At 60.1% G+C, this 15136-nt stretch overlaps 1 protein-coding gene across 22 annotated transcripts in view; it reads right to left on the bottom strand.

The window, feature by feature from the left end:
* The window catches only part of C24H7orf50 (chromosome 24 C7orf50 homolog), a 77926-nt gene extending 63531 nt beyond the window's left edge, over positions 1 to 14395 (bottom strand). For 5 of the 22 annotated variants that reach the window (XM_060406118.1, XM_060406117.1, XM_060406119.1 and 2 more), the window contains exon 1: positions 14054 to 14395. In XM_060406118.1, the coding sequence (XP_060262101.1) occupies positions 14054 to 14359 (306 nt within the window). In that variant the 5' untranslated portion in view covers positions 14360 to 14395. The other 17 variants (XM_027961272.3, XM_060406122.1, XM_060406120.1 and 14 more) reach the window with 15 other exon arrangements.
* Positions 14396 to 15136: the final 741 nt, after the last annotated feature.

The raw sequence follows: 15136 nt of genomic DNA, 5'->3' as shown, positions 1-15136 counted from the left end.
TTCGCAAACACCCGGCCGCCCCACGGTGAACCCCCCTGACCCCACTCCCGAAGCGCGCCCAGAAGTGGGCCTGCACCGCCCCTGCTCCCGGGCCATTCAAGTGTCTCCGGCCGTCTCCGCCCCCGGCCCGGGCAGGGCGCGTCAAGTGCCCAGGCCGGGCTCGGCCCACCTCCGCCGGGACCCTCCGCGGGCGCCCCGCCCCGGCCCTGCGCCCCGCCCCACGTCTCCCCGCCGCGTCGCGGTTTTCTGTCCTCACAAGCACCGGCGTCCCACCCGCCTCAGGCGACCTCGCTGGCTCCGGGCTGTTTCCGACTAGAGCCGCGCGGACACGCGGGACTCACCCAGGGGGGGCGGGGAACCCCGGCGCGGCCGACGCCCTGGCCCCCGCGCCCTCGGCGGGCCGCCGAAAGGAAGACGGCCAGGTCCCCCGCGCACTCCCAGCGGCCGCGCCGGCCCCGCGCCCACGCGGGGGCCACCCCCCAACCCCGCGGCGCGCCACACTCCCCTACCTGCGCGTGGCCGTCGACGCCGCTTCCGGCAGACTCGACGCCCAGGAAACTCGGTCCCGCCCCCCGGGGCGGCGCCGCCTATTGGTCGAGGCACGCCTCCGTCTCCCCTCTGACCAATGGAGAGGGGCGGCCGCGCGGGGCGGGGCGGGGCCGATGGCGTCACTGTTGGGCGCCGGGAGCCGCCGGTTGCCCGGCAACCCTCCGCGTTCCGGCTTCGCCAGTGGCGCCCCGCCGGTTCCCAGGCGCAAAGCGGACAGCGCAGGTCGGTCCACGAGAATTAGTCTCAAGCAGGATGTAGATTTTAACTCCTGTCACTTAAAAAGTGGGCGCAGGATTGCGAGGTTGTCCCCCACCATCGCCCCGGGGCCTGGTCTCCTGGGGTCTGCCATGCCCGGGCTTTGGGAGGGGGCTGCAGTCACTGCCTGAACTTGAACGTCACCGTGACCCACCCCAGCCGTGTGTGAACTGGGGGTTTTGAAGCTTGATGGGAGCTTCGCTCGAGGGTGCTTGTTTGGGACGTGGTGTGTCACCGCGCCCGATGTGTCCATAGAGCAGAACGCGGGGGCAGGGGAACACCCCGTCCCACCTCCACTTCCCCGCTCACAGCGTTGCGCCTGCTCGCGAAGTTGCCGGTGCAGCGGTGTGTCTGCAGACACCTGTAAACCCAAGTTAGGTCCCTGGAGAGAGGATAAAGGTGGATGCGGCCCGACCCCCCGGGGCGTCTGAAGTCCGAGGAGGCGCCACGCCGATGAAACCAACCACGTGTTAAATCATTTTTCGGCTCTTAGAAATATCGAACAGTCTCGCCCCCCGCTGGTTGGGCGGACTTATAAGCTGGGGACAGTGAGGTGGGGACAGCTGGACGGGGTTGTGCCATCAAGGGAGCTTCCTGGGGTGGAAGATAGGGCAGCAAGCCAGGACTTTCTAGTTTTGCTCTCTACGGACAACTAACTTGCTTCTAATTGTATAAGACACCTTGCTTGCCTCTCCTGCATATAAGGAGACTGGGCCACCGGTATAAGCATGTTCAAATTTACCGATTCTAGGAAGAACCATTCCGTTTTCAAGCTGCTCAAGCTGACTTCACGATCACTGAAAAATGAAGTTCTCATCCACATACAAGCTTAATTATAGGGTATAAAATACAAATATGGTTATCATGTATTGTAACGCAACAGGACCCTATGGAGCCTTCCTGGAAGGGAAGAGACTCCACCCACTTACCCAGCCTATGTGCCCCACCTGCTGCTTGTCTGTAGAAAAGCCTTAGCCTCCTAGGCCTGTCAGCGAGCAGGACCCTGCAGGATCTCCCCAGTACAGGCCTCCCCCATTCCATGTCCACTGCCTCCGTTTTGTCTGAAGAAAAACTTAAAAAATGAATAACTTTAATCTGAGAAGTCAGAAAATGCAGAGAGGAAAACATTCAAGCAAGATGAAATAATAGACGTTAAACAAAGCCAAGGACCTTTAGTTCCCCTCAAGAGCTATAGGTAATATTCTGAGCCATGTCCTTTTAGCTATTTTGTAGCTGCTGAAAGCCCCGGAAGTTGAGGGAATTGAGCTGTGTGCTGATCACAAGCACACAGACCCAGACTGGTTGGGGTACTGACGATGCTGAGTCCTGAGCATGTCACCACCAACCAATTAGAAGAATGTGAAGCTGATCGCACACCCCACAGCTCTCTCCCTCACTGTTTGTAAAGAAAGCCTTCAGGGAATCCAGGTCTTTTAAGCACCAGCTGCTGGGACTCCTTGCTTGGCGCCTGCAACAAACACTGCGTTTCCCTTCACCACAACCCAGTGTCAGTAGGTCGGCTTTACCGCCACCCTAAGCAGTAGAGCTTGGTTTGGAAACAGGGAGCGGTGATTCCCAGAAAGCCTCCCATTGAAAATAGCTGAAAAAATGACTAACACACACACACATATATAAAACAAGACATATATAACATATATATAGATGACATGGGCCGATAAATAAGGCGAAGAGGGGAAACCTAGAGAAGTAAGCCTTTCAGTTAGAACCATTTTTCACTCAATTCCGGAAGAAACTGAAAGGCTGAGAATGTGAACAAAGATTTTGTCAGCTTTGCAGGCTAGGGCTGCCAAGAGGAAGGGTTCTTGTAAGCGTCACATCTTTGCATTGAAATCCTGAACGGCTACCCTGTAGGCATGAATATAAAGAGTGACCAGCTCTTGCAGGCAATACGTAAACTCCACCTTGAATTCATCTCAATTTCTGAAACTGCATTTGAGCGATTCGGGATTTACTGTTGGTGCTGCTTGTGGGCTGAAAGAGGAAAAAGTCAAGTTTAGAAGACCATCAGGTCCCACACCCCAAACGGAAACTGCTCATATAGCAGGACCGCTAGTCAACAGAAAACAGCTACATCCCGGAGACAAACAATGGGACAGAAAACCAAGAAAATCAGCACCGTCAGTGTGCATTGGACTGCGCCACACCCACCCAACAGAGCCTCGTCGACCAGGCTCACTTTGCTGGAAGCACAGCTAGCCAAAATGCCGAAGTCCGCAGGAAACTGGCCAAGCGGGAGAGGGAACAACAAACCTTAGCTCCACCTCCGCGAAGGCAAGGGGCCCAGAGAAGCAGGGCGGCCTGAGGTCGGATGGGTGGGGAGCGCAGGGAGGTGGGCAAAAGCTGGGATAATCTCGGTCCATGAAGGTGTTAACCTCACCACAGGTCTCTGCATGTTCAAAAGTGGAGGCATTTAGAGACTAGGGGTGAAGTTCTCAGCTCTGATGTCAAAGGTTGTGGAGAGGAGACTCGTGCTTGCCCTCTGGAGGTTCGGAGGTCCTGTCCACTCTTAACCAGCTCAGCTGGAACCCGGCCCAGCTGACTGCAAGCTCCTGGGAAACAACTCAGGTGAGCATCTCATCGTCCAGGCCCCGTGAGGCCTCAAGGAACAGAAAGTCTTAAAACGACTTTGATTAACGGTGCAGGTGAAATGGACCTGGTCCAGGGTCCCACAGTCACGGGCTAACACGGCGCCCCCGTCAGGGGCTCAGCCCCAACTGCGTGTCTACCGTGCCCACAGCGCATCGGGAGCTGCTTAGGCAGGCGTGTGGTTCTCAGGTCTTCTGAGTTTCGTGACCCAAGTGCAGGACCGTCTGTACTACAAACTGACCTCTTCCTTTGGGCCCCACTCAAAACCAGCGACTTCCAAGTCACCCTGTAAATGAGCGACAGCCGTGTTATACGTGGCCCACGCCGCCTCCCAGCACGAGGGGACTGAGCGACGGCGCCGAAGCGGCCCCGTCGTGGCCCCTCCGGTGGTGGGCTGTCTCTGCACAGCAACCGCCTGCACGCACCCCCACCGCGGCCCCGCTCCCCTCGCAGCCCCTCCCCGCTCCCCTCGGCTCTTCCACGCCGCCCACTCCCCTCGTGCAGCACACGGCGGTGGCTGACCGCAGCCTTGCAGTAAGTCAGCACTTACCCTCAGACGTTCACACTCGACCAGGTGGGAAGGTCAGACTTGTCTCCCTCCCGCCGCCTTCCCGACACCCCCGACACCCCCGGCACCCCCGTCTCAGGGCAGCTGCAGGACTAGGCCCACATCCACAGTCCTTGCTGAGCAGCTTCAAACCTGGAAAACGGAGACCGCTTCGGAAACTCACTTCAGAACCCACCTTCCAGATTGGGCCGTAGCATCGCTGCAAAGACTGAATGTGGAAGCCCGACCAAGAACAAGCATGGGAACGAGGGGGAAGGGGAGGGCAAGGACTGGGAGACGGGGACGGACGTGCGCACACTACCGACACGGCGCATGACACCGGTGAGTGATGGCCACATCCTGGGCAGCGCGGGAAACGCTACTGAGGGCTCCGAGGCACCCTGACTGGGAAGGGAGTCCAAAACAGAGGCCATGTGCACACAGCCGACTCACCTCGCTGTGCAGTAGAAACAAGACTGGAAAGCAGGCAAATCCAGTAAAAATCGATTTTAAAAACGCACTTGAAAAACCCCAATCCCTCTGAACACGGACGACCTGCAGAGACGGGCTTGGGGCTGACGGGTCGTGCCCCTCCCGGCGCCTGGACGTGGCTGCCTGCAGAACCAAGGTCCTGGTCGCAGGCGCCCTGGTTCTCAGGGGCCCTCTGGTGACACCTTGTGGGCACGTCTGATACTGCAGCCTCGCACCAGCTCCGCCGGCAGGACTGCTCACTGGACACGGAGCACTGGGCAGGCAGCCTGGCCCTGCGCGCGGCTCGTAACGCAGAGGCAGGACAAGGCAGCAGGGAAGGTGTGGCTGCACGTGCTGAAGACCCCAGGCGGCGGGAGAACACGCTCAGCTGCCCCAAGGCTCTCCCTTCCCTGACCCTCTCAAGAGACGCGTGGACTTGCTGAGGCCAGCCTGACCCTCCTCCTGCAGCCGGGTGGTGGTGGGCCCAGCGCCGGGCACCGAGGCCCAGGCACTCACAGGTGAAGGGACCGCTGCCGACACCACAGCACGCTCCAGGGCACGCCCAGCAGCTGAGGCAGGGAGCACAGCCTCCTCTCAAAAACGCACGCAGACCTGTGACACTCAAAAAGGGGCACTCAGAACTCTGTGTCAGCACTTCCTACAGAAACTTGCATTGCGGCTTCCCCATCCTTTGGGACGTCGTCATGTCCACAAGGAATTCTCAGAACTAACGCTCAACTCTGCTCACCAAGGCAGAACGGCCGATGACACCACGTTTTCATCATCAGGAGAAAACGGAGCCCATGGAACAGCCGATGGGGGTGCAGGGAAACTGATGGGGAGGAAACTGGCCTCCTGGAGGCCAACTTGGGACCTCTCACCTGCTGGGAGCCAGCATGAGGAACTCCGCCCGTGGCAAAGGTCATGAGGAAGGAGGCTCGGCATACGCGAAGGCGGGATCGAGCCTCAGGAGACCCCCTGTTCCCGAGCATCTGCCCCCAAAACCAGTCTGCCTACTTTACTGTTTTATGCTCTCACCTACACTTCTGACTTTACGGGGGGGCTGACCCCCACCACCTCTTTCAGAGGAGTTAACCTACAGCTCCAGTTAATAAAAATTCCTGGGCGTGACAAGAGTGTTTCAACTTACAAACTCCTCTGAAGGTTCTCTAGCCTGCCTGAGCGGGTTCGTCCGGCCACATGTGATTGTTTACGGCCTCCTAACCGTGAGAGGCACGAGATGCTTTAAAACTTTCTAAATACAGATTCTTTTGAGAAGTTAGAAAAGTATTAGTATAGTATAGTGGGTTGATTGGGAATTATATTGGTGAAGGGTTTTTCATTTGTTGAGCCAATATTTGCTGCTAAATCTCCATATCCCCTGCCCTTATAACAACCAGCATGTGGGAGAAATAAGTATTAACCTTTAAGATTAATCATGTTAAACCTTAGGCTAAGTAAATTCCTTTTCTTGATTATAACCCCCTGCACCCTCACCCTATAGGAATGCAACGTTATCTGGTACCTTCGGAGGGTGGCGCCTGGTTTAAGAAAAAATCACCCCTGGAAAAAATAAGTTTTCTGGTTGACTGACCGTTATCAGAAAGGGCCATAAAATGTCAGCAGGCCTCATGGCCAGAAGATGATGTAAAACCCCTAAGACCTTTGCATACTTTTATATGAAGCACCTGATTGTGACAAGGGTCAGGTCTGCTGACCCCGCGTGACTCTGTATTCATCCCTGTGTGTAACAAAAAGTATATAAGCAAACCTGAAAATAAAGAAAACGGATCAGTCTCTGGAAAGACTGATTCCCCCGTGTCGTTCTTTTGCCTTCTGGCTGAATTCCCATCCGGAGCGTGGATGCTCGCCATGTCTACTTACTTGCCCTGGCTTTTAAGACCCACGCGAGACGGAGCCCAAGGCAGGGCACCCTCTGCTATTCAAGCGGGCACTGGTGGCCTACGTAGATGGTGCAAATTCCTTGTCTTGGAGTTTTATTAGTATTCCACGTAAACCAAGTTATTCAGCCTTTTTCTCCACTAATCTTTCCTACTACACGATTTTCTAACCTGTCTATATCTGTAATTAAGTAAGTTCTTTCCTAAGACATCTACTCCCTCTCCCCTTTGAATTACCCTGGACCCCGGGGGCTGGACCCCGGCACTCACCCAGCTCTGAGACACGCCCCTCCAGCACAGCAACGCGCCCTAAGGAGCAAAGCATCGGGGCAGCGACATGCCCAGGTCCTAGGGGACCTCGACCTCCATAAACGGCGACAGGGACTGCCCGGCAGACGCCTGCTGTCCTGACCTTCCCCCTCCACACCATCGCAGCATCTCTTCACACGGGGCCTTCAGGAAAACGCTGGCTTCTCAGGCCCTGAATACACTTGCACGTTCCACGCCTAAGCTGAGAAACGAGAGCGCATTCACGTAAGCTCACGGTCACTGACAACGCGGCCCATCCTTGCCCTTTGGTTTGGACGGTCAAGGACAGTGCTGAGAGAAACAGGAAGCACGCTCTCTACCTGCTTTTAGAATTCCCAGTAGCCACGATTAGAACAAAAAAAAAAGTAAAATTCACTTTAATACTTTATTTAATCCATTACATCCAAAATACTATTTCAACCTGTAAATATTTGTAACGAGATTTTTTTTTTTGGTATGGTCTTCAAAACCCAGCTCTACAGAGTCAGTTTGGACATTGACCTCTCCTGAGACAGACGTGATCTGTGTACAGATGGCACAGAACCTGCAGTTGAGAAGACACACACTCAAGTTCCCGACACTCAACGCTGCTTCCTAACACCGGCGAGCGGCCGCCACGTAGACCCAGACCCCAGGAAGTGCTTCGTGCTCGCGCCCTGAGACCCACGGCAGCAGGAACGCGGGCAGGGTGGGGCTGCGCTACTCACAGGCCCCCGGGCGATCCCGGCACATCTAAGGGCCAGCGGCCTAGACCTGCCACCACGAACCAGAGGAGGGCCACAGACAGCCGCATCTCCCACCTGCGGACTGCGGACCCAACACACTGCCCTCCACCATGCCCTGAGGCTCCGAACCCAGCAAGCAAAGGGTGACCCCGGCTGCGTGCCCTGTGGGTTACGATGGGGACCCAACCAGACAGCATTTCTCTTCCTCCGGTTTCCTGGTGCCTGAGGTCCCAGAAGACGAGGGCTCTCCTGGCGTCACCACAATGCCTGTAGTCAGAGGGTCACGGCTGTCCTCTCAGTGGATCGGGAGCGGTGGGCGGGAGGACACCTGGACAAGGACCCCAACAGGGGAGGCGGTCCCCCTCCACCTGGGCTCGGATGGCCGATCACAGGAGCCACGTGGGAAGACGGCGTGTGGCCCGCTGTCGGTGGTCTGAGCAACAGAAGCCTGCGACTGGCGCCCAGGCCAGAGCTGCCCGCGTGGGGAGCAGGGCCTGCTGGAGCACGAGGGGCGTCATGCACGCGAGCAGGCCCGTCTGGGCAGGATCAGCCACACCATCACTTTACTTTGAACCTGAAAGAGAAGAAAACTGCTTGTTTTTAGGTTTGTCTGGATTAACTAGAAGTGGGTAGTCATGTACAGAACATTCACCACCCACAGGGCTTCAGACGCCAGCGGTGAAGTGTCTCTCAGGGTCACCCGGGACTGAGGAGCCTGCAGGCTGGCGCACACCCTCTCCCCCGTCTGGCCAGGACGGGGCGCAGAGCCCCAGCGGCCAGGCAGGAGCCGCGCCGTGAGCGCTTAGCGTGACCGTCCCCCCGACCTGTCCCGGGCCACGCCTGAAGCGCCGGGCCGGCCAGCTGCCCAGCCCCTCGCGGGAAACCCCGACAGCCTGGGTTCCAAGCACCTGTGGGGAAGGCTCAGGCCAGCGTTCCGCCAACTCCTCACCTCTAGCACGGAGGCCACACGCACGGGGATGAGGGGACCCTCCGCCTGGTTCAGGCAGACGCCACGAGAGACGGTCACAGGAGGCGGCAGGGGACCCAGCTTCAGGTGGGGGCAGATGGTCCACATTCCCGAGGGGGCTCTCCTGGCTGGGCTGCCATCAGGAGGCGGCTGGACCACGGCAACCCCAGGCCCACGGGGAGGGCAGGCGGCTGACAGCGTGTGAAGCTGAGCTCACAGTGCGGGCAGGGGGTCACTATCTGGCCCCACAGGCTGCTGGGCTGCCAAGGGGACGCTTGGCGACCGCCGCAGACAGAACGCCATGGGAGGCAGAGATCAGGGTGATGCGTCCGCAGGCCAGGGGGCCACAGGGAGACGGGGACCACCCTCCCCGCGGCCCCAGAAAGGAGCCTGCCCCCGCCCCCCGCACCGTGAGCGTGGCTTCTAGCTTCAGAACTGAGGTCCCAGCAGACAACGACTAGAATCCAGCTTCAATTGAGTCCACTTACAATTTAGATCATATTCACCCAAACCCCACAGCGAATACTGCGCCCCCACGGCCAAGCGTGGGACTCAATTCCAGGTCCAGGTGGTCCCAACGCGTAGGCTGAGTGAGGCTGTCCTCACCCGGCTGAGCTGCCGGGGTGGGCCCTGCGGGCGCAGCCGTGGTCCAGAGGGCGTCTGTGCTGGAGGCAGAGGCTGCCGCGGCACTCCTCACACGCCGCCCGCAGCATCTCTCTCCTGCAGCCCGACGTAAACACCTGGGAAAGCACAAGTCACTTCAATGTCCCAACCGCCTCGCTGAGCGATCACTCAGCAAGCCCCCAAGTGAGACCTTCAACCCTCAACCCACAATAGTTCTTAACAGTATGAAGGCGCCAGGCTTTCACTGAGACCTGTCAGGTAAACAGAAAAATGCTTACTAAGCGTGCAGGAAACTTAACAGACACACACAGAGCCAGCAGCCAGCACTTGGTGCCGGGGGCGCTCCCAGAGAGAGACGAGATGGGGGTGGGGGCAGACGGTCACGGGAGAAGGCCACACAGCGCGAGGGGAGCCAGCGGGGGCCCGGGGCCAGCGGCACCTGTGCTCCGCGGGGGCCTCTGGGCGACCTAAGCTGCCAGACACTCCCAACTGTGCAGGCGCAAGGGAGGAGGCAGGGCCAGCAGCCGGGGGCGGCCCTCCGCCAAGGCAGGCAGTGGCCGAGCGCAGGGGACAGCAAGGAGCGGCGGGCAGGGACTGAGCAGAGAGCCTGGGGCGGAGGCTCAGGGCAGGCTTCGCCTCCTGCTCCAGGCTGTTGTAATCGACTTTGTCCTGCACTGAGCGCGGGAAGCAGGGAGCGGCTGGAGCACACGGAGACGGCCGAGGACTGGAAGCCAGAACCCGCGGCGGCAGACGGCGACTCGGCCTCACAGGAGCGGGGCCTGGAGACGCGCTGGAGGCTGAGAGAGGGGGCCGCGCAGTCCACATCCCGGAGGACCACTGGTCGGCCCGGGGAGCGCGCAGCGCGGGGCCATGCGGGAGGCCCGCGAGCCCCTTCTCTGAGGGCGGGACAGGCCGCAGCCAGCCCGGGGCTCCTCAGACACCGAGGTGGTCATGGGTGGCGGCTCCGACTCCGCCTGAAGCTCTGCAGTGGCCAAGAGATGTTCTGAAAAGGGATGAACGCAAAACGGCAAAAGATGAAAGGAACAGCCCCGCCTTTAGGGAAAGCTCGCGGACAAGCAGGGCGCACTCAGCAGACGTGAACCCCTGCAAGCTGGTGTGGAGGCCTGGGGGAGGAGGCCGTGCCTCCAGGAGACCCCCTCCCCACAGCAGAGCTGCCCTGACCGCCGCGAGCCTGCGTGACCAGGACCCAGCACCGAGCACCCACACGGGGACACAGACTCGGGAACTTGGGGGGGAACAGGCCCGCCCAGCAGGGCCAGCGCAGAGGAGCGCGGGCGGAGCGGGCGCGGGCCCAGGGCTCCCAGTCTGCGAGGCTCAGCCCGCGGGAGGCTGCCACACCGGGACAAGGCGCTCACGGGCGCCCCCGAGCAGCAGCAGGAGGGTGAACACTGCCAGCGCCCACGAGCGCCAGGAGCGCCGCCGGAGCGAGGGTGCCCGGGCCCCGCAGCAGCGGGGAAGGCAGGCGGCCCCACGCCCGCTCCCGACGGACAGACGCGCGCTGGGGTCTGCGCGCCATCAGAGCGTGCTGCGCTGCCTCCTGGGAGCTCGGGAACAAAGCGCACGTGGGCAGGGATTCCTAAAAACCACGCTAACTTTCCACCTTCAGAGAAACAGTGAGATTCCTGTAAGGAAAGCAAACCCTAGCGTAGACCCTGATAATGAGGAAACACGCTTGTGAGCCCACACCGCTCACAGTCCAGGAGGAACACTCGGCAAATTGGTCAGTTCAGCCGCTCGGCTGTGTCCAACGGCTTCGATCCCGAGGACCGCAGCCCGCAGGCCTCCCTGTCGTTCACCAACGATCATCAGGGTCTAACTCCACCTCTCCGCCAAGGACGCGGCACCTGCCTCACCTTCGCTGTCTCCTGCCCGGGGGGACGCCGACAGTCTCCACCCGTGTGCGCTCCGACCGCCACATCGGGGCTCTCCCCCCGTCTCACTGGGACAGGGCTGTTACAGGGCGGGCACACCGGACCTGGCCATCCTAAACAACAAGCGTGAGACGACAGGGCTATCAGAGAACCAAACTCACGCACACCACAGAAAGGACCGCGGCACCGTCAGACACCAGCCTCACCCTCACGGGAGGACTGGCAGTCAGCTCGGGCAGACCCCAGGGGAGCCAATGCCCAACGGACAATCACCCGCCCACAGAGACCCCCCCCAGGAGAGCCGGCGAGGCCACCCAGGAGGGTAGCGGGTGGGCAGTCCGGATGGCCAGCCTTGGGAGTCCGGCACCAGGAGTGAGTGGAGAAGCTGCCCAGATGCCTCCAGGGCGGGCGGGGCTGCCAGGAGCAAACGCCAGCTGAGGAGCCCCGGCCCTGCCGGCCAGCGGCCCTCCCGCCATGCCCACACGGGCAGATGTGGCCACCCGCCAAGCCCAGGACAGGGGGCTCTGGAAGGGTGCAGCAGGGCACGCAGCAGCAGAGCACCTGGCACAGTCAGCATCCCTCAGGGCCAGGCCGGGCTGGCTTCACTCGGGAGCAATCCCTCAGGGCCAGGCCAGGCTGGCTTCACTGGGGAGCAATCCCTCAGGGCCAGGCCAGGCTGGCTTCACTGGGGAGCAATCCCTCAGGGCCAGGCCGGGCTGGCTTCACTCAGGAGCAATCCCTCAGGGCCAGGCCGGGCTGGCTTCACTGGGGAGCAATCCCTCAGGGCCAGGCCAGGCTGGCTTCACTCAGGAGCAATCCCTCAGGGCCAGGCCGGGCTGGCTTCACTCGGGAGCAATCCCTCAGGGCCAGGCTGGGCTGGCTTCACTCAGGAGCACGCTGAGGTGATGCTGATGTGGGCGGGTGACAGGTAACCCCAGAGTGCCTGGAATCGGAGCTGAACACCACCCAAGGGCACTCCCGCAGCTGGCCCGTGGGCGAATTAAGCAAGCAAGCAATGCTGAGTCATCTCTAGGCAGACTCACCCTATCCAGGGAGACAGGAAGGTCAAGTCAACAAAACCACAGCTTTGCCTGGCCCTTGGTGCTGGGCGAACATGAGTCACCCTCCCCCGCCCCCATGGATCAGCGAGGGCCCAGACCACAGCCAACACTGGTCTAAGCCTGAAAGGCCACCATCTGCACATCTGAGCTGCCACCATGGGGAACCAGCAGAGTGCTGGCTAAACTAAATGTTTCAACATGTTAAGTAAGCTTTGAGGGTCTGGATACAGCAGCTGATTCCAGGAACCCCCGAGAATAACCTGTGGTTTTTGAGCTGCTCGGCCCGAGCTTCCTGGGAAGGTGGACGCTCCTCCCTGCCCTGTCCACACAGGTCTAACCTAATCCTAACAGGACTTTACGGCTCCTTTCACTCCAGCTGAGCTTCGGCTACGTGTGGCTCGTGCCCACTACCTCGGGCAGCGCAGCTCTGGAGAGGGAGGATCAGAATCTTCAGAAAGGAGTGTGACCGATTACCTTGGTGAATGCAAGGGGACCCTTATGCGCAGCATATGTAACTGATCTTTACAGAAATCTTGTTTACACGAGTCACATTTTAACGGAAGAAAATCTATTAAAAAAAAAAAAACCAAAACAGTGAAGTGCTTTAAAGACTAGAACAAAATAATCATACGTCGTTATTAAACAAGTATTTACCTTCCCTGAGTTCATATAACGCCTATCAAACACATCCTTGAGGTATTACAAGAGAATAAAATAATTGGGATCTGTGAATTTCACAATGCCAGCAACAATGCCAGCAACACTGCAGAATGGGTACAGCTACCCTTTCCAGAGAGATCTCAGCTCAGAGGGCACCTGAGTGTCTAAACAGCGCTCTTCATCCACCCAGCGCTGGCAGCCAGCCTCCTACCGGGCTGTACAGAGCCTCAACCTCAGTCCAGCACCTCATTGCTGAAGAGCCCCAAAGGCCAAGACCCAAAGGACATCAGCTGACAAAGACAACGGCCGGTTCTCCCGGCACGCAGATGACAAAACGCCCAACTTGTGCTGCGGTTCTCTCAAAACTACTTACCTAGCTGCCTGCACGCTTTCTCTGAACAGCGCTTCCCCAAATCGGGGAACTCCATTGTAAGAACGTGTCCAAAACACAGACGGCAGAGAAAAACGTCGCCTGCAAGAATCAGAAAAACTCAGGAGAAAAGCAACGACGGCCTGAATTTCAGTCACCAGGATTTATAGTACAGCTGATCAAAGTAAACGCACATTGTAAACGCCCAAGTCAGCTGGGCTCCCACAGGGGACTAAAGCCTCACAACTCTCGTCTTTTAGCAAAAAAAAGAAAATAGCCGTCTTAGGATAAGTACCAGCTCCTTCAGAATTAACCCCATTAAAAGGTTGTTTTTCAGTCCTTTTAATTTCTAGTTTATGAAGCTCAACCCGAATTTAGGTTTTCATTAATCCATACTTTGATTCATATTGACGAGAACATCTCATATTCAGTTGGCACAGTCACCAAAGGAAGCTTCAGCCTTGGTGAACTTTAAATCCCCGTTTCATCTACTGAAAATACTTGTTGACATAAACAAAACTCCGTTACCAGGTGCTAAATCCCATTAACTAACCGCCGGAGCCCGGAGAGATTCGCCTCGGTCCCCTCCTGCTCTAACTCCCTGATGCATTGAGTCTTACTTAGAATTTACTCCTTAACGACCATCAGCCTGGAGTTGACGGGGGAAGGGCAAGAAGTCAACTCACCAGTGGGAAACAGGCATAGGAACGGCGAGGCCACTGCACTTGAGCGAAAACCGGATCCCCGGGGCGCCTCGCAGGCTCCCCTCGCATCAGGCACCCACTCTCGAGCTCTGGTCCCTCCCGGCGTCCACGCCCCCAGGGCCTTCTCCGGGCTCGCCCGTCAGCTCTCTCCGCTCCCGGGGGTGTCCCCGGTGCCCGGGACACTCTGGCCACGGCTCACGCCCGCTCCTGCCCTCGGGCCTCGGGTTAGAGCGTCACTAACGCCCGCCTCACCCTGCCCGACCCTCATTTCCTCTATTCTGGAGTTCCTTCCCCAGGACCCGCTCGCTCGGCGTCCCACGGCAGCTTCGCGCGCGCCCCTCGGCTCCAGGGGTCAGCGACACCGAGCGGGTGTGCGGGAACCGCTCCACCGCGGCCCGACCAGAGACCCACCTCAGTCCCGCCGTGGTCGCGCTGTCGGCGATGCGTCCGCGGGGCGAGAGCCCCGGTGTGCCGGGGCACGGGCGCGCTGCCGTCCGAGGTCTGCAGCCCGGCCGGAGCCCCGCCCGGCCCCTGCGCGAGGCCCGGGCAGCCGCCGAGGAGAGTGGAAGGCGGCGGAGCCCGAGAGCTTGAACCTCCCGTCCGCCGTCGGCCGCGGCGAACGAGGCCAAGGGAGGCGGAGACCAGAGCCCGAGCGACGAGCGCGGCCGGCCCGAGCCCACCGAGGAGCGGCCTCGCGGCGCCCGGCCTCCGGGCCATTCATCCGCAGCCGCCGGGCCCGAGCGCTACCGCCGTGTGGGCGTTCCCGGCGCGCCCCCTATACGTCACCGCGCGCCGACCAATCGCGCCCTGCCGCGGCGAGGCGTTCCCGGCGCGCGCCGACACGTCACCGCGCGCCGACCAATCGCGTCCTCCGCCGCCCGCGCACGCCCCGCCTCTTCTCGAACAGTCGCGCGGCTCCTCGGAGCCGCCGAGTCCCAGGCAGGCCCGTCCGCGCGGGCGCCCTGGGCGCGGCTGGGCGTTTCCCCGCGCGGGGCGCCGGAGCCGCAGGGCCGTCGGTACGCGCGGCGGGGAGGGCACCCAGGCGCTGATCTTGGAGTCACGGGCGAACTTGAGCAAGAGGGCGAAACCTCAGGGTCGCCTGCGCGCGCGTTTCTCCGTGCGCCGTCCGCCTTAGCCTTGCTCTGGAGCCCTGGGGAGCCCGCACCTGTCGCCCGTGGCGCCCCGTCACGCCACTCCTGTCGCCCGCTTGTTTTCCCTCCGTGACCGCCCCAGCCACTCAGGCGCGCAGTCGGTGGCGACCCCGCGTTAAGGTCCCACCCGCAGACCCCGCCTGGCTTTCGGTCGTGTCTGCTCTCCGCTCCAGGAGCTCGCCTGCTGTTACACTGTCAGTCTCGGCCTGTCCCCGACGGGTTCTGTTAAAAGTCACAGACTCTCATTAGTATAACCTGATCTCAGGACCGGAGTCAGGTCCCGTTTCCGTGGTGACACCGCCGGGATGGTGCCGTGCTCATCACCGGCGCCGGATCGCGCCCC

This window comes from Ovis aries, chromosome 24, assembly GCF_016772045.2.
Source record: "Ovis aries strain OAR_USU_Benz2616 breed Rambouillet chromosome 24, ARS-UI_Ramb_v3.0, whole genome shotgun sequence".
Classification (NCBI taxonomy): Eukaryota; Metazoa; Chordata; class Mammalia; order Artiodactyla; family Bovidae; genus Ovis; species Ovis aries.
The sequence above is the reverse complement of the archived record's forward strand: the minus strand, read 5'-3'. Positions and strand labels throughout refer to the sequence as shown.